This window comes from Odocoileus virginianus, chromosome 16 (genome assembly GCF_023699985.2).
Source record: "Odocoileus virginianus isolate 20LAN1187 ecotype Illinois chromosome 16, Ovbor_1.2, whole genome shotgun sequence".
In the NCBI taxonomy this organism is placed as follows: domain Eukaryota; kingdom Metazoa; phylum Chordata; class Mammalia; order Artiodactyla; family Cervidae; genus Odocoileus; species Odocoileus virginianus.
Genome location: NC_069689.1, coordinates 5,460,628 through 5,486,165, shown reverse-complemented (window position 1 = coordinate 5,486,165; position 25,538 = coordinate 5,460,628). Strand labels below are relative to the sequence as shown.

General features: G+C 51.2%; 1 protein-coding gene across 2 annotated transcripts in view; it reads left to right on the top strand.

Annotated features, from left to right (window-relative positions):
- Positions 1 to 19,385: 19,385 nt before the first annotated feature.
- PCSK6 (proprotein convertase subtilisin/kexin type 6) overlaps positions 19,386 to 25,538 on the top strand; it is a 167,341-nt gene continuing 161,188 nt past the window's right edge. For both annotated transcript variants that reach the window (XM_070477663.1, XM_020911825.2), the window contains exon 1: positions 19,386 to 19,682. In XM_070477663.1, coding sequence (XP_070333764.1) covers positions 19,401 to 19,682 — 282 coding nt within the window. In that variant the 5' untranslated portion in view covers positions 19,386 to 19,400. The remainder of the gene's footprint in view (positions 19,683 to 25,538) is intronic.

Here is a 25,538-nt window from a genome sequence, read left to right as displayed (position 1 = left end):
ACAGCTAACCTTGTGTGAGACTCATAAAACTATTTTTGAACCATGTAAATATACAACTTCTATTAAAATTAAAAGAATGAAGACACAATATGAGAAAGTTTCTTGAAAATGAAGGAAGGTATTTATCATCAGACTAAAAAAGCCTCCAGGTTCCAAGTAGGACAGAGAATAAAAGATTCATGCCTTGATACAGACTCAAGATATTTCAGGACACCAAATATAAAGAGAAGTTCCTAAAGCTTTGAGGAGAAGATATCATCCTTGAGAGAGCAAGAATATTCTGTCCTCAAATGTCTTATCAGGAATACTAGATATTAGAAGAAAAAATTCTAGAAAATATAATTAAAAACACAATATTCTATACATAGAAAATTGTCACGCATGTGAGAAAATATAGAACTTCAGACTTGTATGTGCTCAGAAAATTGATCTCCAGAGTGCTCTTTCTGTTACTGCAGGATGTATTCCAGCAAAAAACTTCAAGAAATAGTATGATTAAGAGGCTTGGTAATCACAAAGATCTAGCAAAGGGAAAATAAGGCCAATAAAAATTCCAAGAAGAAGGAAAAGCTATGTAGGAAGCTCATATCTATGCCTAAATGTGAAAGAAACAAAATAACATGAATGTAATGATTGACCATTTGTGATTCTTGGAGTTAATGACACTGAACCCACAGAGAGTGAAAAAAATCCTACCTGATTGACTTGAATAATATTTTCAAAGCCAAAATAGCATAAAAACAATATCTATTGTTTTTTTTTTAAAGAATCAGCCTATGAACAGAACATGAAAGAATTATGTTCATAAAACAGTATATAAAATTATCAATTCTGGCAATGTAAAAATAGTTAGGGTATCATTTGTTGTTGTTGAGTCTCTAAGTTGTGTCTGACTCTTTGTGATCCCATGGACTGTAGCCCGCCAGGCTCTTCTGTCTGTGGGATTCTCCAGGCAAGAATACTGGGGTGGGTTGCCATTTCCTTCTCCAGGGGTCTTCCTGACCCAGGGATCGAACTCACATCTCCTGCTTGGCAGGTGGATACTTCACTGCTGAGCCATCATGGAAGCGCCTGTTAAAGTATCATTGAGAGAAATTAATAGATTGAAAACAATAGAACGAGAAGTAAGATTTAAGTGTGAGACTGTTTCAAAGGCAGCCAACAGAAAAATTTAAATAGTAACTGTCAAAATTTAGGGGAGGATGTAGTTTAAGTTAGCTAAAGCCTGTGTTTCATAGTAAGGGGTCAAGTGAGTATCAAGATAGAGCCAGAGTATGCTAGAATTAGGATGCTAAGCACAAGAAGAGCCAAATGCAGAAATGGTTAAAGATGATGGCTTGTGGGCCTCTGGGTTGGGAAAGGAAAGGAGAGGGCGGTCTTTGATTTTCATACATGCCCTCTTCTGCTACGCATATTCAGGAAAGCATTTTGAAATGCTTAAATGAATAAAATAAAATATTGATGTAGTACAAGCCCAGACAACTTTTTGTTGTTGTTGTTTTGTAATGCAAGTGCCTGACTGATGTTCTGATTGCTTAAGCATCCACCTCAGAAACGGCTGCCTGATAAATACACCACCATCCATGGGACTAGAGAAAGACTTGAGCTGCCTCTCCCACTGGTGCTCCTCATTGTAGAGATCTTGTTTGATTTCAGTAACTGACCACTTGGGCTACTTGTTTTTTTCTCTTCCCGCTCTTTTATTTTAAATTCACCAATAAAAAGTGAGCCTGTGAAACCCTAGACCCCCATACTCAGCCTCAGTAGAGGCAGAAACCCTGGCCCAAGACCTCCTTGTGACTGTGTGGTTTCTGGGTCATGTAAGTAGTAAACCTTTATTTTCTCCAGGCTTCCTGATGGCTACTGCTGAAGGGTGTCTTGCAGCCGTAATAAGAGCCACAAGGGCCTGTGCAACCACGTCACTGGTTATTGAGAGGAGGAGTCGGGTGCCAAATAGCTGTTACTGTGAACACACCCATGCTCTGAGGTCTGGATGCAAAGGCTTGTTGATAGGGAGAAGCACATTTTTTAACCAGCAGGATACTAGGGTCTTCAGTGTTTGTCGTCCATTTGTCATCAGGCTCCAGGATGCTGACCTTGCTGGGAATGAGGGGACAGTCCATTTTTAGTTAGGACTTGGTGACTCACACGGTAAAGAACCTGCCTGCGATGCGGGAGACCTGGGTTCAGTCCTGGATTGGGAAGATCTCCTGGAGAAGGGAATAGCTACCCACTTGACTATTCTGGCCTGGAGAATTCCATGGACAGAGGAGCCTGGCAGGCAGTCCATGTGGTTGCAAAGAGACAGACTGAGCGACTTTCACTTTCCCAACCCAAGAATAAGGATAAGCTTACAGTGAACATGGGGTATTTTTTGAGGCCATGTGTCCGTGTGTGTGTGTACACGCCTAGCGAATAATAAGAGTGAAGTGTCTGAGTTATGAATCAAAACAGACAAGCAGTTTTTATAGAATGTGATTTAGAAGACCTAAAAATAAAACACTACTAAGTATAAGAGAAAGTCCACTATTATGACCTTTAGTGATAGAGCCAACTTCTGGCTGGGACCCTCCTCTGTGACAGATTTCCCCAGTGGCTTCTGCTCAGACAGAGCCCCTTGCGTGCTTGTGTAGTTCAGTGCTGTTCAGCAGTCTTGGAGATTTTTGCATCCCGTCTGGGTCCTGGCAAACAGACCCTGGAGAGCTGGTAGTGACTTGCAGCCTGGCAGACACACAGGGCCTCCATCCTCCCAACTCCTCTCCCATCTCACTGCTGTTTGCATGACCTCTTACCTGCTGAGTGAGGCCTCCCATGGACCATGTCTGACCATCCAGGTCACAGGCCTAGTGTCCCCAGGCCTCTGAGATGGCAGACCTATGGACACAGCCCCCATGGGGTTTCCTTCCTGGCTCATTCCCACCACCCCGAGGTGCATAAGGATGGCGTGGGCTGCCTGGGGATGCTGAGTTTTAGCACCAGCGGATGCTCTGACCTTGAGATCCAATCTGGCATTCACGATGCTAGTGGAAACTCTACATCACGTATTTCACAAGGAAAAAAGTCTCACCTGGCCAAAAATGCAGGCTGTCTTGCCAACCCCTTCAGGTTATTTCCAATGCATTGTCTTTTCTACCAGCCCTTAGATGCTTACCATGATTGCACTTGTTTGGTTTTAATGACCACTTGGTTATCTTTGCCTTTGGGGCTGTGTGTCTGACCCTTTGCCTGGCACCTGTGGGAAAAGCTTTGCATCATGTGTGTCTGCATGGAGGTAGTGTGCATCGCAGCCTCTCTTAGAAGAAAAGACTGAGAAGAGCAGAGTCAGGGCTGTGGGAGAGGGTCTGGGCCGAGGTGGGCTGTTAGTGCTTGGTCTGAAAGGCACTGTGACACCCACTGAGAAGGCCCCTCCTGACTGCTCCGCTCACATGAGTGATGACCCCCTCATCAGGGAATGGTTCAGGTTCCCAGTGACTGTTGGCAAACAGCACCCCCCACCCCCTTGCCTGACAGAGCTCTGGGAGTGGATGATGCCATTGCAGATGCACTCGGCTGGAAAGTGTTCAAATGATGGGCTGGTGGCCAAAGTTTGACATTTCCATAGCTTTTGCCTTTTAACGTGCTCACTTGAGGACAGCCTGTACCTGCTTTTCTTCTTCAATCCATCCCTTTTTTTCTGGGAAAAGCACAAAATAATACAGAATAAGGTTTCTGGGTCTGGCGATGACAGGTACAGCAGGTCTCCCTGAAGCTGAAGTGTGGATTAGTCAGAGCTCATGGTTGGCACCCCATTTCCATGTGTGGCAGACAAGGATGACCATTTTCGAATAATTAGAAAACAGTTCAGTAAATTACTGTATCATGGCTTCTCTTTAACCCGAGACTCAAACAACCCTAGGACTGCTTACAACCTTGATGCTCACTATTCTGCAGACCTCCAGAAGGGCTGGTTATTGTAGAACTGAAGTCACCAACCCTTAACCCTGCCACCTGGCTTTGGTCTAGAAGACAGTGCGGTAGACACTGTTGGACCCCTCCTTGCAGGGGGTGTTGTGTGTCCCCACAGCCTCCCACCTGGTGTCCAAGGCACCCCATGTGCTGTCTCTCACCATGGCTGCTCCAGCCAAGCAGAGTTCACGAAAAGGTTCCTGGGTATCTGGTCTTACAGGGCAGAAAGGACAACAGATGGAATTCACATCGCATTGTAAAACATGACAAGAGTCTTGCTCATGATCAGAAAAACATTTGGGGGAAGGGGGAAATCACAAAAAAATGGAGGAAAACAGAATTTAAAACTCAAGGAAGATAGGTAAGAGGTGAAAGGAAATGACAGAAGAAACAGGAATTGTTTGGGATGGAGCCTCTGTTTGGACAGTGGTCCATTTTGCTGGGGTGCTTGGGTGAGTGGTGGGAGCCAGGAGGTATGCTCCAGGGGGATGTGCACAGGAAACCTTCGGCTGCTCTGGCCTTGGGCCTGGGTCTCTCATTCCACTCCTCACACCACGGAGCCCTCTGGGGCCAGGGAGGGAGGGGGATGGGCAGGTAACAGGATGCTTCCTGGGTCACCCAAACCCTTCCTGATACACCAGCTTGCAAAAGTTCCCTGACTTGAGCCAATTCCAAGCCCTGGATGCTGCTGCCGGAGGCTCCAAGCTTTATTGTGATGGCCTTCCTGTCTGTGTCTCTTTGTTTTTATTTTTGTGTTATTTTAACTTGTCTAGATTCCTGATGGACTGTAATTGAGCTCAGCAAGACACTGTTAATGGTTTTTGTTGCCTTGCTTCCTGGTCCCATCAGAAAGTGTTCAGAATTTTTAAGCTAAAACCTTCACCTGGTACTTTTTTTTTGCTCTCCTGGGTATTAGTTGTAGCATGTGGGATATTTAGTTGTGGCATGCAGAGTCTTTGACTTCTCTGAATGCTCAGCAGGTAAAGAAATCTGCCTGCAATACAGGAGACCCAGGAGTCATGGTTTCGATCCCTACGTTGGGAAGATCCCCTGGAGGAAGAAAATAGTGACCCATTCCAGTATTCTTGCCTGAAGAATTTCATGGGCAGAAGAATGTAATGTGCTACAGTTCTTGGGGGTCATACAGACTTGGATATGACTAAGTGACTAAGCAAGCACACGTGGAATATTTAGCTGTGGCATGTGGGATCTAGCTCTCTGACCAGGGATGGAACTTGGGCCCCCTGCATTTTGAGCCCGCCATCTTAGCCACTGGACCACCAAGGAAGTTCCTCTCCTGGCTCTTCTTAAAGTATTAGTGATACTCTTCCCTTCCCAGTTCAGCTGAAGCATTTTTTACTTATCTAAGGCTGCCAGATTTAGCAAAGAAAAGTACAGGAGAGCCAGGTAAGTTGGGATTTTCAGATTTAAAAAATCTTTTTATTAGTATATCCCAACTATTATGTGGGATATACTTAAATTTTTTCCCATTGTTTATCTGAAATTTAAATTAAACTCAACATCCAGTTTTCAAATTGTGGTGCTGGAGAAGACTCTTGAAAGTCCCTTGGACTGCAGGGAGATCAAACCAGTCAATCCTAAAGGAAATCAACCCTGAATACTCATTGGTAGTGTTGCAGGAAGGGGGACCCCTTCCAGGGCCCGAAACTGGGCTCTTGTCTAACACTTGGAAATGAATTGTCTGAGAAGACACATGTGCTGATAAAGCAAGAGATTTTATTGGGAAAGGGCACCCAAGTGGAGAGCAGGAGGGTAAGGGAACCCACTGCCACGTGGCTCGCAGTCTTGGGTTTTATGGTGATGGGATTAGTTTCCTGGTGGCTTTGGCCAATCATTCTAATTCAGAGTCTTTCCTGGTGGCGCACGCATCACTCAGCCAAGATGGATGCTAGCGAGAGGGATTCTGGGAAGTGGACGGACAGGCAGGGTCTCTTCTCGACCTTTCCCGAACTCTTCCGGCTGGTGGTGGCTTATTAGTTCCATATTCCTTATCAGGATCTCCTGTCATAAAACAACTCATACAAATGGTTACTATGGTGCCTGGCCAGGGTGGGTGGTTTCAGTCAGTGTGCTTCCCCTAACAGTAGGACTGATGCTGAAGCTGAAGCTCCAGTCCTTTGCCTACATGATGCGAAGAACCGACTCATCGGAAAAGACCCTGATGCTGGGAAGGATTGAAGGCAAGAGGAGAAGGGGACGACAGAGGATGAGATGGTTGGATGGCATCACTGACTCAATGGACATGAGCCTGAGCAAACTCCAGGAGATGGAGGACAGGGGAACCTGGTGTGCTTCAGTCCATGAGGTTGCAAAGAGTTGGGCATGACTTCGCGACCGAACAACAACAACCCAGTTTTTGTCTGGCAACCCTGTCAACTAATCCTTTAGCCATTCTATGAAAGCATGTAAGCCCAGGCTCACTAACACTAGACATACGTGGTCGTGTTGGTGCCTAGCGATCACCCGCGTTACTTGCTCACGGTGTGCACATCTCTGTCTGCCTGGATGTGTCCAGGCACACCTCGGCAGTGGGCTCCTGAGGAAGGGCTGACTGCACAGCTCACCTTTGGACGGTGTAAGGCCATTGGAGGGGAGATGTGGGGTGCTCCCGAGCTCTGCCAGGGGCAGGCAGGTAGGCTTTGAGGCTGTTTACACTGAATTCTGGACTCGGGGAGCAGGCTCTGGGAGTCTCCTTGAGCTCAGCTTCACGGAGGGTGAAGGAGGCCCCACCTCAGTGTCTCCAGCAGGTGCTGCCCCAGCTCTTCCTGAACCCCTCCCCACTCAGGAGGCTCCTCGCCTCACCTGTGGTAACAGCGGTCCCTGTGGGTCTGCCCTTCAGCCCAGCTCCTTCATCTTCTGGCCAAGGGAAACCTGGCTCAGGAGGGACAGGAGTGCTGTCAGAGCAGGGTGTCTGTGAGGCCTTCTGACCATGGGCCCTGCTCCTCCACAGTGAACTCGGCTTTCTCCTCTCCATTCCTTCTTCCTTCCTTCCTTTCTTTCTCTTTTATTTGCCTATTAGAAGACCATAAATAGCTGCTATTTTTTCATCTCAAAAAGGACACATTTCCCAAAGTTGTGACCAGAGACGGTGCAATGTTCCTGTGAACAAGTGGGGGCCCCGAGGAGTGGTGGCGCTGTTCCTGGGCGGCAGGCATGTCGTTCCTGCCGCCTCGCAGCCCGCGGCCATCACAGGGAGCACAGTGACTGACAGGAGGATTTATTTCTGCCAACGAGAGAATGGCTCATAATTTACAGCCCACTGAGCCAGCTTCCACCACGTCATTAGAGCCTTCTTTCTGTAGACAGTAATAAATTGTCTTATCACCACTGCTGACATAACATGCTCCTTTTTAAGTGCACCATAATTTTTATTTTTAAGAGAATATTCATCCTTGATGGCCTAGCTCAGGGGCATGTGGCTGCTGCCCCTGGAGAGAAGAACTTTTCTGTTCTTTTCTGTTTGGAAAAAGAAGGTATAATTTAGTTCCCACAAGCCACTGGCAAGGTAGGCTTGCAGACATTGCGGGGCAGAAAGATGTTTCTAGACATCGATAAGAGGGCCTTGTCTTTCAGGAGGAAGGCATCAGAAGGAGGAAGGATTCAGAAAGGTGAAGGCAAGACTGCTGCTGGTTTGCTTTGCCTCGATTCCTGGCCCCATCAGAAAGTGTTCTGAACTTCTACTCCAAAGCCTTTGCCTGACACTTCTCAAAGTATCAGTGATACCTGCCCTCTCCAGTTCTAGCTGAAGCATGTAATACCATGTAAGGCTGCCAGACTTAGCAAAGAAAAATACATGGTAGCCAGGTTAAGTGGGGATTTCAGATAGACAGCATAAGTATATCCCAGTGATTGCGTGGGATACATTTATACTGAAATTTTTTCATTGTTTATCTGAAATTCAGATTTAACTGGGCGGCTAGTATTTGTCTGCAACCCTCCTGCGTCTGCTCTAAGGACACACGCACCCCGGGCTGGCGTTTGGTGCCCACCCTTGGTTGTGGCCTCGCTACCGCCCCTGGAGGAGGGCCATGGGCTGTGGGTTTGTCCTTGGGCTTTCCATCCCAAAGGGCCAGTTTGCCACCACTCAGGGGCAGTGACTGACTGAGGGTGTCCCAGATCGGGAGTGGAGGCAGCTCTTGGTGGTGGGGGTCCCCAGCTTGGAAAACCTGATCTCCCTCCACGCCTCACTAGGCTCACGTGGCCTTCCCTCCTCTGTTTCCTCCAGGGGCAGCAATATGGCCTGCTGACCCCAGGGGCAGTTCTGCAGGGACCCCAAGAGCCTAGGAGCACAGCCAGGTGGGGATGCCACAGACGTTAGGTCACTGACGGCAGGGACTTCCCTGAGCCTGTCGCCTGTTCCTGCTGAGACACAGGTGGGCCAGTCAGGGCCCTGCTTCACTGCCCTTGCGGCCTGGTCTGTGACCCAGGGACCCAGGGAGCTCACTCACCGTGTGCGGTGAGGGACAGGCACCTCTGGGTGGGACTTAGCCTCCTCGTCCGCCTTTCATCCTGTGCCCTCAGAGCTACCACCTCCATCCTGCCTAGAACATTCGCTAGCTCACTCAGCCTCAGGGGGGTCTGAGGCCTTAAGCAAGGCCCTTCCTCCCTCTGAGCCTCAACTCTCCTATCTGTGAAATGGGAGAAATGATAGGTACTGTTCAGGGCAGTTTCCAAAGCCAATGAGACACAGACGTGCGGGAAAGCCTGGCAGAGGCCTCAGGAGGGCTGGGTGTGTTTCTCTTCTCGGCCCCCTTCCTCCCCGCTCCCTTGCCTGGCTCCCACCTGGTGGCCCCAGAGCTGCTCGTGGTGTGCTCTTTCTGGGTCTAGGATATGGAGCATCTGTCTTCAAGGAGTGGCACCTCGGGGCCGGCCGAGCTTGTTTGTGTTCACACCGTACACATACAGCATCTGTATTTACAGGTAGGGGTCAGATGCCTCCTAGCCTGTGGCCTCATAGTCACAGATCTTATATATGTTGCTGTCTAGGCAAGGACACAAGTCTATACCTACCCTGATTCATTCCTGGTGAACACATATATTATGCCCATTTTATCCTCAGTTGGGAAAACCCAGGCCCAAAGAGGTTAACTGACTTGCCTGAGGTCGCACAGCTAGGAAGGGCAGGGCTGGGTAGATGGTCAGTTCAGGAATCTGTGCTCTAAGCCCAGTGATGCACTGCCTCTCATCCTCCTGCCTAGGCATCTGCTCTGTCTAGATCCTCTCTTCCTGTTCCGGGGGCAGGACCTGAGCTCACTTCCTGCCATGCTGTCTTGTTTGTGCCCCAGGCCCCACAGGAACTTTGACCTGAGAGGCACAGCATCTTGGCCTAAGGGTGGAGACTGAGTGAATGACAGAGCACACTGCTCACTGTTGCTGGTTTATATGCTGGTTTATATGAAGAATCAGCTCATAAGATGGAGGGAGAAGGGGCTCAGGAGAAAGACAAAGAATAAGGGATTGGCCCTGATCCAGATGAAGAGAGCAGGACACAAAATCATATGGGTTACAGAAATATTGTATGGTTACCAAAGTTTCCAAAATCACTGTGGATGGTGACTGCAGCCATGAAGTTAAAAGACACTTTTGGGAAGGAAAACTATGATAATCCTAGATAGCATATTAAAAAGCAAAGACATCGCTTTGCTGACAAAGGTCTGTATAGTCAAGGCTATGGTCTTTCCAGTAGTTGCATACAGATGTGAGTGTTGGACCATAAAGAAGGCTGAACACTGAAGAATTGATGCTTTCGAACTGTGGTGTTGGAGAAGACTCCTGAAAGTCCTTTGGACAGCAAGGAGATCAAACCAGTCAATCCTAAAGGAAATCAGTCCTGAATATTCATTGGAAGAACTGATGCTGAAGCTTAAGCTCCAATACTTTGGCCACCTGATGAGAAGAACTGACTCACCCTGAGTCAGGAAAAGACCCTGATGCTGGGAAAGATTGATGGCAGGAGGAGAAGGGGAAGACAGATGAGATGGTTGGATGGCATCACTGATTCAATGGACATGAGTTTGAGCAAGCTCTGGAAGATGGTGAAGGACATGGAAGCCTGGCGTGCTGCAGTCCATGGGGTCACAAAGAGTCAGACACAACTGAGCGACTGAATAACAGCAACCAAATTTTCCACCTTTTGGGAATGACCGTATGGAATGGCAAGAATGGATAGAGTTGCTAGAGTTCCTATGAGGGAGAGGGGCTGGATGTGGTGACCAGTGACTCTGCAAGGAGCAGAGGAGTCCCTGGTTTCATCCCCAGGAGAAAGTGGGCTGGGCTGGCCAGGGCTGCAGGTCCCGTAGCTCTGTTCTCTGAGGCTGGAGTGTCTGGGTGGAGAGAAAGCGTAACAGGGATGTGCTGGCTGGGCTGGGGATTTGGAAGAGTTTAGACTATAAATAGTGAGTATATAAAAAGCCTCAAGTGGATTTTTGGAAGCCCTAAATCCACCACATAGATCCAAGCAAGATAACAGAAACCATTTAGGTTTTAGTAATGTCTAAATGTAACTCGGCACAGTGCCCGCCGCCCCACGCTTCTGCTGTCACCACAACCCCTGCCAGCGTCTGCCAAACCAGACGTGCCTCAGGAGCTCGGCTGTGGGCTACGGTGCAGTGCTGATCCACTCTCCAGGGAGGGCCTGTTTCAAATCCCATTCTGGAGGCTGAGTAGGCCAGGTGACCAGTCCACAGTGACACAGCCGGCAGGTGCCGGGCTGGATTTCACCTGCTCCCAGAACCGTACCCTGCCTGCTGCCTGCCCTGCCCAAGACCAGGCTCTGGCCGCGCCAGGGCAAGCCTGCCTGAAGCTGCGCTCATGTCAGCAGAAAATCAAAGCAATGAGCACGTGGACAGGAAAGGGAATGTCCTTGTGTCTTGCTTCTCATGGCCTGCGGTCACCAGGCTTCTCTCGTCTCTGCGGCCCTTGTTTCATGTGACCCATTAACGTCATGAAGCCCTTCATTCCCTGGCTCAACAAGCCCGATGCCCACCCTGGCCCCTGGGCGGCTCGGCGTGGACGGGACCTGGCTCTCCTGCCCTTGGCCCTGGACTGGCTGCTGCTCCTGGACATCTGTGGTTGGGTGTTCTGGTCTTAACTCTTTCAGCAAAGTCATTGTCACCTGTCACCGAAGGATAGAGCACCTTAGCAGAGTGACATTTAGGATGATTACTGTCACATTTATAGGGAAAACCCAGGGCTCCAATGAATCGTTCTTTAAACTTGGAGAATTCCCTTCACAGTCCTTCCCGCCCACATTCTCTCCAGGGTTCTGGAAGACACTGCTGTAGGAAGCCCCAGAAGGAGGCTCCAGCTGGTTTGTGCAGGGGAGGGGCATTGGGCCTGAGGCTTCATCTCGCAGGGACAAATGGGGGGCTAAGGGAGCCCCACGAGATGGAAAGTGCTTCTGAGACTCAGTCCCCTGCTGGCACCAAGCTGGGTGTGAGAGGTTCCAGGACAGCAAAGAGAGCACCGAAGCAGTTCCGCCTGGGGACAGGAGGGAGGGACACTCTCAGTGAAGGAAGACTTCTTAGAGGAGGTGCCCCAAGGCAGGAGGCCAGGAGGAATCTCTGTGTGGGGGCGGGGAGGGGAGAAAGGCACGCCCAGGGAGGAGATGTCCAAAGCCAGGCAGCCTGGGCCTGAAGGGCTGGTCTATCTGGGAACGTGGCTGCCCATGACAGGGCCGGATGAGCAAGAAAGAGTGCCAGCCTGCTAAGGGCATGAGGGCTGTGCCTTGTGGAGTCTGGGCTCCACCCTGGTAGCCGCAGAGACTCATAGTGGTCTGAGAGGACTTCCAGGAGCATGTCAGGTGTGGTGGGGGTGGGTTTGAGGGGCAATGAGCTAGAGCCAGAGACCACATGGGGAGTTACCCCTGGAGCCTGTGTGAGTGGTGAGGGCTCTTCCAGGATGGGGCTGGGAAGGAGGGGGCGGGGAGAGAGGCAGGGGAATGTCACAGGGGACCTTTCAGGCCAGGGTCTGGGTGGGGTTGAAGAGGCCAGAGGCAGTGAGGGTGTTGAGTAAAGGGCTAAAGGTGTGGATCAGGGGTGTGGCTTTCTGAAGACGAGGGTGGTTCAGATACTGGCTGGAGCAGGGGCAGTGTCTCTCCTCCAGGGATCAAGTCCAGATTCTTGCCAGGGCTGATGAGGCTGCCCCAGCCTGGCCCCCTGCCTCCTCTCAGGCCGCCCTCCTTTCACTGTCAGTACTCCTGCCCCTCTACCTTCTTCCCGAATCAGGACCTTTGCATGTGCTGGTCCAATTGCAGGTGCTATGCCTGGAGCGGGTGACGCCAGGCAGGGTGGACAGGAGAGTTGGTGCAGATCCAGGGCTGCCCCTCCCTCTCCCACCTCAGCGCCTGCCTCGCCCAGGCCACCAGTTCCTCCACTGTAAACACTTGGTGCAGTTTGGGTTTTCCTACTTAGACCTGACAGATGCCCCCTCATCCTGTTTATTTCTTTGAGCTCAGCTTAAAAGTCACTTCCTCCAGGAAGCTCAAACCATCCAATTCAGTGTGCTTCCAATATCTGACCAATCCACTGTACGCGGTGGGGGTGGAGGTGGGGGGGGGTCACACAGGACATCTGGGCTGCTCTGACTTCGGTGTTGCTCTATGTGAGCCTGGAAGCCGGAGGGACTCTGCACCAGGGAGTGGCTTGAGTGACTGTTTCACATGGCCCCCTGTGTTGTGGGCTGATTCGAGGGGCACGGTCAGAGTAGAGGGGCATTTGGGAGACTGCCAAGTTACACCAGGGGGCACATGTGAGTGGTAGCAATGAGAGTGGTGAGAACTCAGACTCTGAATGCATTTCCGAGGTAGAAATGATCAGATCCCTGAGAGCCTAGAATGGGGAGGGGTCGAAGGGGCCGCCCTCTACTTTGATGGGAAGTCTGGGGCAGGGTGGGGGCTAGGCAGACCAGAGCTGTTTGTGTGGGGGGCCTTGGGTGCAGAGGGGAAACACCCTCAAGTGTCCACAGTTCAGCTGTCGGGCCACACGGGGTTAGGAACCATCAGCTTGTAATGGGCGCCCACAGTGTGAGAACGGCAGACCTGTGCCAGGGGCAGGGGCAGGGAAGAGGGAAGAAGCCCAAGAAGAGGGGCCTGGGGCCCTTGATGCCAAGAAGGACCAGGCTGTGGAGGCTGAGGATCAGCTGTGCGGTGTGGAGCCAGCAGGGTGAGGGGGGTGTCCCAGAGACCATGTGGGAAAGGCTTCAGGGCCAAGTGGTCACAAGCTGCAGGAAGGGCCTGAGGACCAGGGCTGAGAACCGGCCCCTGGACTTAGTGATGTGGGCAGTGGTGACAGAGCTGTTCCAAAAGGAGGGAGAGAAACGGAGGGGTGCCGGAGAGTCTGCTGTCATCACTGTCTTAGAGAGGATGGGACCACAGCAGCTTGTTCGTGCACAGAGGTCACTTGGCAGCTGAAGCAGGGAAGCCCCTGCGTGACCATGGGGTGGGACGGGGGTCCTCAGGCCTCAGGGGTGGGGCAGCAGAGCCCTTGGGTGCGGTAGGAGAGGAGGGTCTCCCCTGAGAATGTCGTAGGGAAGGGTGAGGGCCTGGGAGAGGGGAGGTGGGGCTGGGGTGGGAGTGGAGAGAGGAGTATGGGGACTTGCATGACCCTGAAAGTGTGGATAGCAAGTGTCAGAGAGACCCAGTGGCTTGTTCTTCAACTGTGGTTGACAGTGGGCCCGGAGTGACCATCAGGTAAAGAGGCAGGAGCTCACAGGGTGGGGTGGGGCCACAAGAAGGAGTTCCCTGGGGACTGGGGCAACTGGGGATGGGTGGCTTGGAAAGTGGGGGAGGGCAGAGAGGGACCGCATTGCTGCCTTCTGGCCTCAGTAGCCAGTTTGTCCACCCACCCAGCTCGGCCACTCTGCTTGCATCCCCTGAGATGCACGTCCCCACTATCTCCGTGTACACTCCAGCCCCCAAGACAGTAGTTGTCTAGAAAGGGCTCGTTTGGAACTCTTCTCTCCAGCTTGTGCCTACAGCCCCTGTTGCCACCCTGTCCACTGCCTTGCTCCATTTGCAGAGATTGCAAAGGGGCCCAAGTTCCTAATTTACTCTCACTTGGAAAGAGTGCTCAGGCAGTGAAGCCGAAACTCGTCCTGGCCTCAGAGTGATGGTGCCTTCACCCAGGACCCACATGCAGGTCCCACTGCTCATCTGCTGAGCTTCCTAGAAGCCAAGGCAAGAAGGGAAACTGGAGAAAGTGCAAGGCTTTTATTCTTATTTGGGACAAACTTCTGAGGGATTTTGTTGTTTTGCTCATAAATTCTTCGCTTGACACTAAATTTCCATGTGGGAGTTTATGAAAGGAACACTGAGATAGATAATTGCTAGATCCAGGATAACTGTTTTGCAGGAGAAGCAGTTTTCACAAGATTCTTTAGACATGGAAGATCTAGGTGTAAAAGGAGAGTCTAACCAGAAAGACAAGGAGGCGAGGAGTGGGAGCTGTTTATGGACCCACCCCCATCCCAGATGGTCAGCCATCCCCCAAGAAAGGAGTAAAGTAGGAATTGGAGCTCACACTAAGGAGGTGATGAGATAAACAGGCAGCAACACAGAACGGAAGGCAGAGCCCAGAACATGGGAAGGGCAAGACCCCTGACCCGCCACAGCTAGAGCACTGGCTCCAGGTGGGATTTGGGTTGAAAAGACTTGGGGTTGGTTGGGGGATCCCTGGTTTGTAGATGCCCTGGGCTTGGGTGAAGATTTCTCTGGGACTGCGGGTGGGGTGAAGATGGAGGTGCATGAAGGGAGGCAGAGGTCTGGTCTTTCCCACCCCTCCCTCATCTCAGGCTCTGTCACTGGGTGCTGGATGTGGTGTCTGTGTCAGCATCTCCTGTCCCCCAGGCTGGGGACCGGTATGCCATCCAGGTTTGGTGGCGGGGCTGTCAGCTCCACAGGATGCATTTGTGTGTCTCATCAGGCATCACACCTCTGAAGGCTGCATAGCCTAAAGCACCCAGGGGTTCTCCTGACAGAAGGATAGGATTTGAAAATTCACACTAACTAGGTAATGGAAGAGCCCTTGCTTTGCCAAAGGAATCACAACAGATTTTCATTAAAAACACTGCATTCTCTACCTCTGCTGTAGGATGTCAATAGATGCGACAAGAAAAAAGGTCAGATACATCTGAGAGGGTTAAACAGGTTATTTTTACTGCAGTATGCCTCAGAGGCACTAGTGCCACAGTCATCAAATCCAAGAGACGCCCTTGAGGAGAAGATGATCAGGATTTGACATGTGACTAAGAAAGGAAATGTGTCCAAGTTGGGGAGTGTCACGGGGACCCTTCCGTGAAGATGTGCCAGTGAAAGGCTGCAGTCGGTGCAGGAGAAGATGAGAAGTAAACCACCGCCAGAAAGGGACTGCACGGAGCCCTGTGGCCTCTGTCCTGGCCATGGTGGAGTCAGGGAGGAATCCTGACCCTTTGAACAGTCAGCCAGTTCTCAGCTGGGGCCACACCACCCACGTGGTCCCCAAGGGGTTTCAGGAACTGTGCCCCAGATCACTGGTGGGAGCAAACAGAAACCTACTCAGGATGATCTCAATTTCAGTCCAGGCCAGTGGTGATCACAAAACGCCATCTGTGAGATTTCCAGGATGTTAAAATGCAAGGAAATGTGCAACGAGGCCTGGTGGAGGACAGGACATTTCCATGCCCCACTGGAGGCTCTTGGTGCCCGGCAGCAGTGGTCACCATTTGTTCAGTGCAAACTTGGTGCCAGGCTGGGCGAGGGACTTGGCCCGCTTCAGCTTTGACTGGCCGTGCAGCTCTTGCGTGGAGACAGCATCATCACTGCCATTTCTGGCAGAGGGTACTGGAGAACTCTGCCTGGGGCTGCACAGAGCAGGGGCGAAGGTCTGCTGAGGGCTTGCTCTTCCCTTAGATCAGACATTCTGTGGGGGCCACCCCGACTTGCCAAATGGAGCACATGTCCAGAAATGCAATTTTTCAGTCAAGTGCCTGTTGCCTAAATGGAGGCAGTTTCTGGATAAAATTCTGCTCCAGCACACCCCAGTGGCTATGTGAAGTCGTCTTCTATTCAGTGGTCTGGGGAGTACTGGGCATCTCACGGCCGCAGCTGTGTAAGCCTGCACTTGTGTAAAGGGGTCAGCCTTTGTGTAAAGTAATATCCACCAGCGATGCTCCCACCTCTGTTCTGATTTGAGAAGATGCTGGCATAAATATCACGTTGTCATATTAGCATTTGCTAAAACTTCTGAAGGGACTTCCCTGGTAGTCCACCACTGGTTATCCCAGTGCCACTGCAAGGGGTGCATGTTCAATCCCTGATGGGGGAACTAAGACTCCCACATGCTGCACAGTGCACTCAAAAAGTAATTAAAAAAAACAAAACAACTTCTGAAAAATGTCCTGGTTCCAGTCACCTTTCTGGTCCATGTCCTATCCACCTGTAGGACTGCTGACCTCCCCATCCCTGCAGAGCTGTGCAACCCCCAAGGGTAGTCTGGAGAGTTGAAGCTAGAGTGAGTGGGAAACCCCCTTCCTGCAGGAGGATGAGCCAAGTTGCATTCCAGGTCCCATCACAGAGCAGAGGGCTAGACTTCTGTGATTGAGCCATCCTGTCACCATGAAATCAACAGGAAGTCACAGGAGGCACTATGATTTGGGATGTCCATTTTGGGAAGCTGGTCTGCCTACCACATTGAAGCCAAGATATTGTCCAGGCACATCCACAATAAATGGGAAGTTTAGCCCCAAATGAGCAGATGTTAACAAATTCTGATCCCTCCAAATAAAAATTCAGATGAATTTTAGTCTACTCTCAGCTCAGTGGACTGAATCCCTTAATCTACTAAATTGTTATGAAAAAACCCTTATCTCTGTCTGTCAAAATCACTGCTGTCATGGGGTGCACTCTTGGGAGGCATGAGCTGCCTCATAATAACTTAGATTTTGTGCAGTGTAGCCTTAGCATGAAGAAAGTCACACACCTTTTTTCATGTTTTCTTTTTTACTGTGGTAAAAGTCACATAATATAAAACACACTGTTTTAACCATATATATGGTGAATAAACTCAGTGGTACTAAGGACATTCACATAGTTATGCAACTCTCACCATCATCAGTCTAGTCTCCCAAATTTTCCACCTTCCTGAACTGAAACTCGGTCCCCATTAAACACTAACGCCCTGCCCCATCCCCCTCCCCACACCCCCCCCCAACCCCCCATCCTTGGCATCTACCAGTGTACTTTCTGTCTCTATGAAATTGACTATTCTAAATACTTTGTATAAAAGAAATCAAACAGTATTTGTCTGTACCTAATGTATATTGGAATGCATTTTTAAGGTTAACTTAATAATGTCCTGCAAACAGATTGTGCCCTTTTTTTCCCCTATGCTAAACAGTAGCTTCTCATTAGTTACCTATTTTATACATGGAGGATTGTATATGTCAATTCTCATCTTCCAATTCATCCCACTCCCTCCTATCCCTCCTTGGTATCAATACGTTGGTTCTCTACCTGTGTCTCTATTTCTGCTCTGGAAATAGGTTTACCTGTATTATTTTCTAGATTCCACATATATGTATTAGCATATGATATTTGTTTTTCTCTTTCTGACTTACTTCACTCTGTTTGACGGCTTTTAGGTCCACCCGGAGGGTCACAGACTTGAAGGAGAACAACACAGGGTCCAGGCCAGGGCCCGGTGACAGTCTGGCCAACAGGGGCCAGAAGGGGACAGGTATATTGCTGGTAAGTGACAGTGACCCTCCTCTGTGGGCAGCCAGGGTGGCATTGGGAGGAGGTGGGCTGCAGGTTCTGGCTTTGCCTCTGCCCCTTTGGGTGGTATGATCTGCCACAGGGCAATCCCACCTGGCTTCTGGTCTCCTGCCTCTCAGGTGGGCAGGGCAAGGCTGTCTGCAGGTGGGGAAGAAGGGGTCTGCATTCTGCCTGGTGGGGCAAGCCCAGGGAGCTGAGCCCGCTTGGCAGGGGAGGAAAGGGAGGACAGACTGCATTTAGTGCAGAAAAGAGGAGAAGGTGTGGGGAATCAATTCCAGGTTCCAAAAGGGGCCCCTGGCAGGAGATCGCGTGAGCAGGAGTTCGGCTGGTCCCTGTCGGGCCTCCCATGCTCCCACCTCCACTGGGGTGACTCATGCCTGCAGAAAGGGTGAATCATGTGGGTTACGAAACTAAAGGGCTCCTGAGAGGGAGGCTGAAGAGGTCCCAGGGAGGCCATCATCCTTGGGTTCTGCTCTGTCCCCGCCGGCTCCTGCCCCTCATCACCTGCTTTCTACCTGCCAAGCCACAGACACACACCCTGAACTCTCTACAGCCATCCAGAGGCAGACAGTCAGGTCACTGGTCCCCTTCCCACTTAAAGGCCTTCCTGGCCTAGTTTCTGCTTTGCTGCCAGTGTTAATCAGGGTGAAGCCTTGTTTCCCATGCGTGGCCAGTTGGGACCAACAGCCCTTGGGAGGAGTGGCAGAAGAGACCCTGGCCAGTCACCCGTCCCGTGTGTGACACTGCTGTAGCTCTCCAGGTTCACCAAATGTGTCTCTACTGGACTTTAGGCTGCTGGAGGCAGCAGAGCCAGGAAGACCCCACTGACTGTCCCCCTGACTGGTCCCAGGGTCCGGCGATGGGGGTGGGGTGGCATTTAAGTCTGTACAACTAGTGATCTCCTACTGCGAGGCAGGCCAGAGCTCATACAAACACTCAGCAAAAGCTGGTGCATGGCCAGCGCTCCTGTCATCCTCTGAACAGCGCCACCGGGGGAGATGACTGTTGTCACTGCACTCACGGATGGAGCTCTGTGCTGAGAAGGGGTGGCAGCTTGCCCACGGTCGCGCTTCTGGGAAATGGACAGTTGGGGACCCACAGCGCCGTCCTCCCCCAGGAAGGCTATCCCCGAAGTTCCCCCCGAAGCCAAATGTCTCTGGCCCCCTTGATGTGTCCCACTGTCAGGCCTGGTTCTCAGCGGGGCCGACCCGTCTTTCCTTGTGGTTTCTTCTCCCAAGACTCAGGCGAGCCGCGCTCTCACGCGGGGACGAGTAAGGCTTTGCGCAGGTCAAACACTATTAGGCGAATGACTGAGGCCCCCAGGCACCCCGACGGGAGGAAGATGCCGGCAGACAGGTTGGGAGTGGGACTCACCTGAGACGCCCTGGGCCTTCCGGCCGCTGGGGGAACGCGTGTCCCGAGCGCCCCCTTAGTCTGCGGGAAGTTACGGGGTGACGGGGGGAGCTCTTTGCCCGAGGCGCGCGAGGACCGGGTGCCGGTCACCGAGCGCGGGCCAGGGCGCTGCCGGGCCGCGCGGGCGGGAACGCGCGGCGGCCGCCTCCTCCTCCCCTCGCTCCCGCCCGCAGCGGCGGCGGCGGCGCTTCCCCGGCGCGGAGCGGCTTTAAAAGGCGGCACCCCACCCCCCGGCGCACTCGCCGCTCCGGCGCCGCGCGAGCCTGCCACTGCCATGCCTCCGCGCGCGCCGCCCGCGCCCGGGCCCCGGCCGCCGCCCCGCGCCCCCGCCGCCGCCGGGGACTCGGGCCCCGACTCGAGGGCCGCCGGCGGGCCCGGGCTCCGGCCGCTCGCGCCGCGCCCTTGGCGCTGGCTGCTGCTGCTCGCGCTGCCCGCCGCCTGCTCCGCGCCGCCGCCGCGCCCCGTCTACACCAACCACTGGGCGGTGCAAGTGCTGGGCGGCCCGGCCGTGGCGGACCGCGTGGCCGCGGCACACGGCTACCTCAACTTGGGCCAGGTGAGTGCAGACGGCCCCGCGCGCCCAAAACTTTGGCTGCCGCCGGCGGACGCGGCGCGAGGGGGCGCCCTGTGAGGAGTTGCCCGGGGCGCGGCGCGGGGTCCTCGGCAGCCAACGGGGCAGCACCCCGACGCGGACACCTGCCCAGCCGCGCGAGTGGGGAGCCCGTGGAGGGCGCCGTCCTCCCATGTCCCTTCAGGTCCACCCGCCGCCGACCCGGCCCTTCGGCGCCGGCCCTCCAACTAGACTGGCGGCGCGGGGCTCCGGACCTTGTACGCGCGCAGGTGGGGGCTGAGGTCGTGCGCTCCCTTGACGTCCGCGTCTCTTGGAGGGAGGGCGGCTAGAGCCGAGGGGGCTTTCCGGGCGGCCTGGACCCCGCAGCCAGAGGCAAGGGTCCAGGCCTTAATCTCCTCCAGGCCCCCGACAGGGGTAGGGGGAGTTGGCTTCGTCTCTGGGCCTCTGGTTGGCGGGTCTGATGGCAGTTCTCTGCGGACCGGTCGTGTGACCTTAGGCTGGTCTCTTCCTTCTTTTCCACCCGCCCACGTGTCGGGACGTTGACCTTGTGTACTTGGGTGCGCGGTGGTTGGGATGGGACGGTCCAGTGTTTTGGGCCGCAGAGCACCTGCCGGGGCCTGACCACTCCCGCACCTGGCCCGCAGGAGTGCTGTCAGCGAGCAAGAGGGGACAAGCCCGGGGCAGGACCGCGGGTGGGGTAGCTCCATAGGAGCTCAGAGGCAGGCTTCATTTTCCTGCGCCAACCCAGCCCAGCGAGTTGATCCTGATCTATGGCGGGCGGGGGCCCACCGGGGGACCTCTCTGTGCGTTGAGCAAACCTCCAGCAAACTTAGAGGATCAAGTGGAGTGACAGGGACGCGCCCGCTCAAAGCTCAGACCCTGCCGCCAGCCAGCGTTAAATTTAGTTTCATCATTAACCGTGACAGAAGCGGGCCACATCTGGTGCGGCTCTGATGTGAGTGACATTTCTTTGCCTCCTAAGCCCAGTGCGAACGCTGCTAAGGTGAGTTGTGCAGCCTTCTGGAAACGTAGATCCTGCTGTCTGAACTATACTTCACACCGTGGGTCAGAGAGTGTCTGAAATAACCCATCACATCCTGGGTGTGTCTTTTTGTTGTATCTTGAACACTCAGGTCTCTGCAAACATCCTGTGATTTAAGATTTGCCTTTGGGCAGCACTGACTTCAGTTCCTAAATCTGAGGTTCCTAAATCTCCCAGGTTCACAGTCCAGATGAAGAAAGTACTTCTTGGTGCCCCTCTGGCGCCTGCTTCCCCTGTTGGCTCAGGCCCGGCTCCTGCCACACTTGGCTGCTCCGCCCAGGTGGCCCGGCAGTTTGTCTTCAGCTAAAAGTGACTCTTTAATGGCACAGTAAATTACAAAGTGCCTGGGTTCCTGGCTCTTATAATTAAGTGAACAGAGGGGAACTGAAGTTGAGCGGAAAGCTCCCGAACATTGCAGTAAAGGCCTGGTGAGGCCCCTTACCACTCCTGTCCTCAGGCATCAGAGCCGCCAGCCTCATGACCACGCCCCATCTTCAAACAACTTGCATCCCACTACTGAGGGTCTGCTGTCTTTGCTTTGCCTGTGGGAGAGGTTTCATTGGGGTGTGCACCCTTCCCCCTGGATCTCCTGGGAAGTGTCCAGGGCAGCCGAGGTGGGCTGCACACAGCCTGGCACTTAGCCTGGGGATGGGATGCTGCTGGCACTGATGCAGGAGGCGGTCACACACCCAGGGGATAAGAGCTGTCTTGGAGGTGAGTGTGTGTGTGTGTGTACACATGTGTGCGTGATTTCTCAAGGAGGGCCTGTTACCCTTTATTCCCAATGCAGCTTTCCTCCCCACCTCCCCCAAGTGCACTGCTAATGTGGAAAAGGCCTGGAGCAGTCCGGCCTCTACCTACTCAATAAGAACTCTTTAAAAACCTTATTTGCCTTCTTCAGCCAGGAGAATTTGTGACTCATAAATAAGATGTATATATTATTAGCTTTGATTTATGGGTGAGTGAGCCATGGTGAAGCGAGGGCTGGGAGCGGTTTGTGTCCACACGGCAGAGTGTGTCACCTCTGATGGTTGTGCTATGCTTTGTCTCCTTCCATGTTCCCGGCTCCCAGTTTTCCTGCGAGTGACCTTCCCTAGACCCTTAGTGGGCAGCTGGTGTTGTGCCCGGCGCCGGCCCTAACTCTTCATCCTGGTCTTTGCTGTGCTCAAGCCCTGACTTGACCTACATACAGCCATGGACCTGATCCTATTTATCTTGTGTGGTGCAGGTCAAATGATACTAGTGGTTATTCCCTTGTCTTGAATCATGGATCCCTTTCAGAGTCTGATAGAGGCTCTGGATCCTCTCCATTTAAAAATATACATCATTGGAAACAGGACAAATAAGTTTCTTTTTGCCCCTCAACTCATTATATTATACTGGACATCCAAGATAATGCAACACAGTTTACAAAAAAGGAATAAAGATTGGGAAGAGCCAAATGTCACTCTTGACAGATGACAAAATTAACCACACGGATAATCCAAGAGAACCCAGAGACCAACTATTAGAACTAAGGAGAGAGAGAGGTGGGGACTTGATTGACAAGAGACCCCTGATGATGGCCACAGCTGCGAGGACAGCATAAGAGCTGTTAGATACTTAGGAATCAATCCTAGAGAAGTACAAGACTCCTGTGGAGAGGATTATAAAACATTGTAAAAAAGTGTTGGGAAAAAGAAGGCAAGAATGATGGAGAGATAGATTACATTCATGATGGGAGAGGTGACTGTCACAAGTCCCCTCAACTAATGTGTAAATTCAGTATAAGCTAGTTTTAGTGTGAGTAGGTTTTTATATGGAATATGAAATCACACAAATACCATAGGTGACTCTGAGAAGGAAGCTGGGGAGGGCATTGTCTGCCACCACGAGCCTTGGTGGTCATGGCAGCTCTGCCATGGCCTGGTGATGGTCGTGTCCATTGGTGACATTGACTCCAGCCCAGGTATATGTGGGAGCTTGTGTGTGAGCCAAAGAGGTTCTTGTGGATGGGAGGGCTGGGCAGTATAGGACATGGTGCTGAGAGAGCCAGGTCTCCACGGGGAAGGGCTGCAGACCTTCACCTCCCACTCTGTATGGGAACTCCAGATAGGATGAGAGCCTGAGTGCATATTGCTGGGGAAGACCTTCATCACATCAGCAAAGGAGAGGATTTGTTTGTAACTTATTTTACTGAAGTATAGTTGAATTACATATTGTGTCAATTTCAAAGTGATTCAGTTGTACATACATAAATATTGTTTTTTATATTCTTCATTCACAGGATATTGAATATAGTTCCCTGTGGTATATAGTAGGACCTTGTTGTTTATCCATCCTATAGATAATGATTGGCATCTGCTAACCCCAAACATCAGTCCATCCTTCCCCCACCATGCCTCTCCTTGGTAACCCCAAGTCTGTTCTCTGTGTCTGTGAGTCTGTTTTTATTTCATAGGTAAGTTGATTTGTGTCATATTTTAGATCGCACCTTCATTCTTTTTTGTGGCTGAGTAATATTCCATTGTATGCTATTTCATTGCTAAGTCATATCCAACTCTTTGCAACCCTGTGGACGGTAGCATGCCAAGCTCCTCTGTTCATGGGATTTCTCAGGTAAGAAATTTGGAGTGGGGTGCCATTTCCTTCTCCTTTGTATATATGTGCCACATTTTCTTTATCTGTTTGGTTGTTGATGGACATTTAGGTTGCTTCCACGACTTGGCTATTGTGAATAGTGCTGCCATGAACATAGGGCTGCATGTATATTTTGAATTATAGTTTTGTCCGGATATATGCCCAGGAGTGGAATTGCAGGGTCATATGGTAGCTCTATTTTTAGTTTTTTGAAGACTATTCATACTGTGCTCCATAATGGCTACACCTATTTTCATTCTAACCAACAGTGTAGGAGAGTTGAGAAAGGAAAGAATTTCTTAAACAAGACACAAAAAGATCAAATAGAGAAGGGAAGAGATTGATCCATTAAAGGTTCTGTATAATAAAGGTGTCATAGCATTTAAAAAACAAATTAAAAAAAAAATAAAAATAAATAATAGAAAAAACAAATAAGAGAGTAGGAAGTATTTATAACATATAATAGTATTTTATAACATATAATAGATTCATGTGTAGATTATTTAAAAGACTGTAAATGAATAATGGAGAGGGAAATGGCAACCCACTCCAGTATTCTTGCCTGGAGAATCCCATGAATAGAGGAGCCTGGTGGGCTACAGTCCATGGGGTTGCAAAGAGTTGGACATGACTGAGCAACTAACACACATAAATAAATAAGAAAAAGGATAAGTGCCAGGTAGAAAAAATGGGGAGGTATATATGAATAGGGAATTGAATGAAAGGGAAACCCAGGTGAGAAAAAGTGCTCAGCCTCCCTAGGAACTGATGGGCCTTCAGGTGGTCATCCCACTTCACGCCTGTGGGGTTGGCAGACCGAGATGGTGTCAGCATCAAGGGCTGCCTGGGCTGCAGAGGAGCCAGGAATTGAAAGTGGGTACAGCTGCTTGGAGAGCGACAGGAGGTGGGTTGTGTCAGCATGTCCACATCCTGGCTTCAGCCTGGGAGATCCTCACTGCTGCCCCAGGAGACTTGTACAGAAGTGTCCACAGGGGCATCTCTAAATGAAGGGAGACACCACCTAAATACCACCAGGAGAAGAATGGAGGAGAAAAGTTGTCACACCACCGGATACTCAACAGTACTTAAAAAAGAGAGAACTAGCTGTGTATCTACACAGATACATCCCAGAAATAATGTTGAGTGAAAATGGCAGATTGCAGATGCACAGTGTATTTATGTAAATTTTTAAAAAACACTAAGCCATTCTGTAGAACTTATGAATGCTTACACAGGTAGTGAAAGTATAGAAGCATGGGCTGGAAGGATCCACATCAAATTCTAGTTAGTAGAATTTCAAACTTTATCTGCAGTGTTCTAATTCCTAATCTACTATAGAGGCATATAGGTATTTGTTGTTTAGTTGCTAAGTCATGTCCGACTCTTGCGACCCCTTGGACTGTAGCCTGTCAGTCTCCTCAGTCCATGGGATTCTCCAGGCAAGAATGCTGGATTTGGGTTGCCATTCCCTTCTCCAGGGGATCTTCCTGACCCAGGGATCGGCCCTGCCTCTCCTGTAGTGGCAGGCAGATTCTTTACCACTGAGTCACCTGGGAAGGCCAGGCATATATGTATATGTATAATATATGTAAGTTATATAAAAATCATGTTTAAGCATTTTGCACTTTTGTGTGTGTCAGAACACATTATATATGGTAATATACCCAGTTGCATACAGACATGCATATGTACATGGATACACACATGCATATTCATATGTGTACACATGTATCCACATATACTTACATACATGCATACACACAGATAATACACATGCAGTGTTAAAGGAGGGGGAGAAAAATGCACATCATACCCATGTATGACTGTTCTTGGGCCACCCTTGGGCCCAGGTGAGAAGGCCCTGCCTAAAGTCCCAGGCTGGTCACCCGTGGGCTCAGGTGAGAAGGCCCTGCCTAGACTGAAGTCCAGGCTGGGTTGGTCCACTTGTGTAGGAAGCGGTGACCTAGAGAAACAGAAGTCCTGGCTGCAGTCACAGGGTTCTTGGGATGGAGCTGTACCTGGAGCCCATGAGCCCCTCTGCCTTCCCCTCTGACAGTCGTCTTTCTCCGTCAGGTCAGCTCTCAGCAGAGGTGGCCTCAGCCCAGCCTACATCATCACCTCTGATGTTGCTCACTCAGAGAAAAGACAGGTTGTTCATTCACATGAGAAGTATGGCAGCA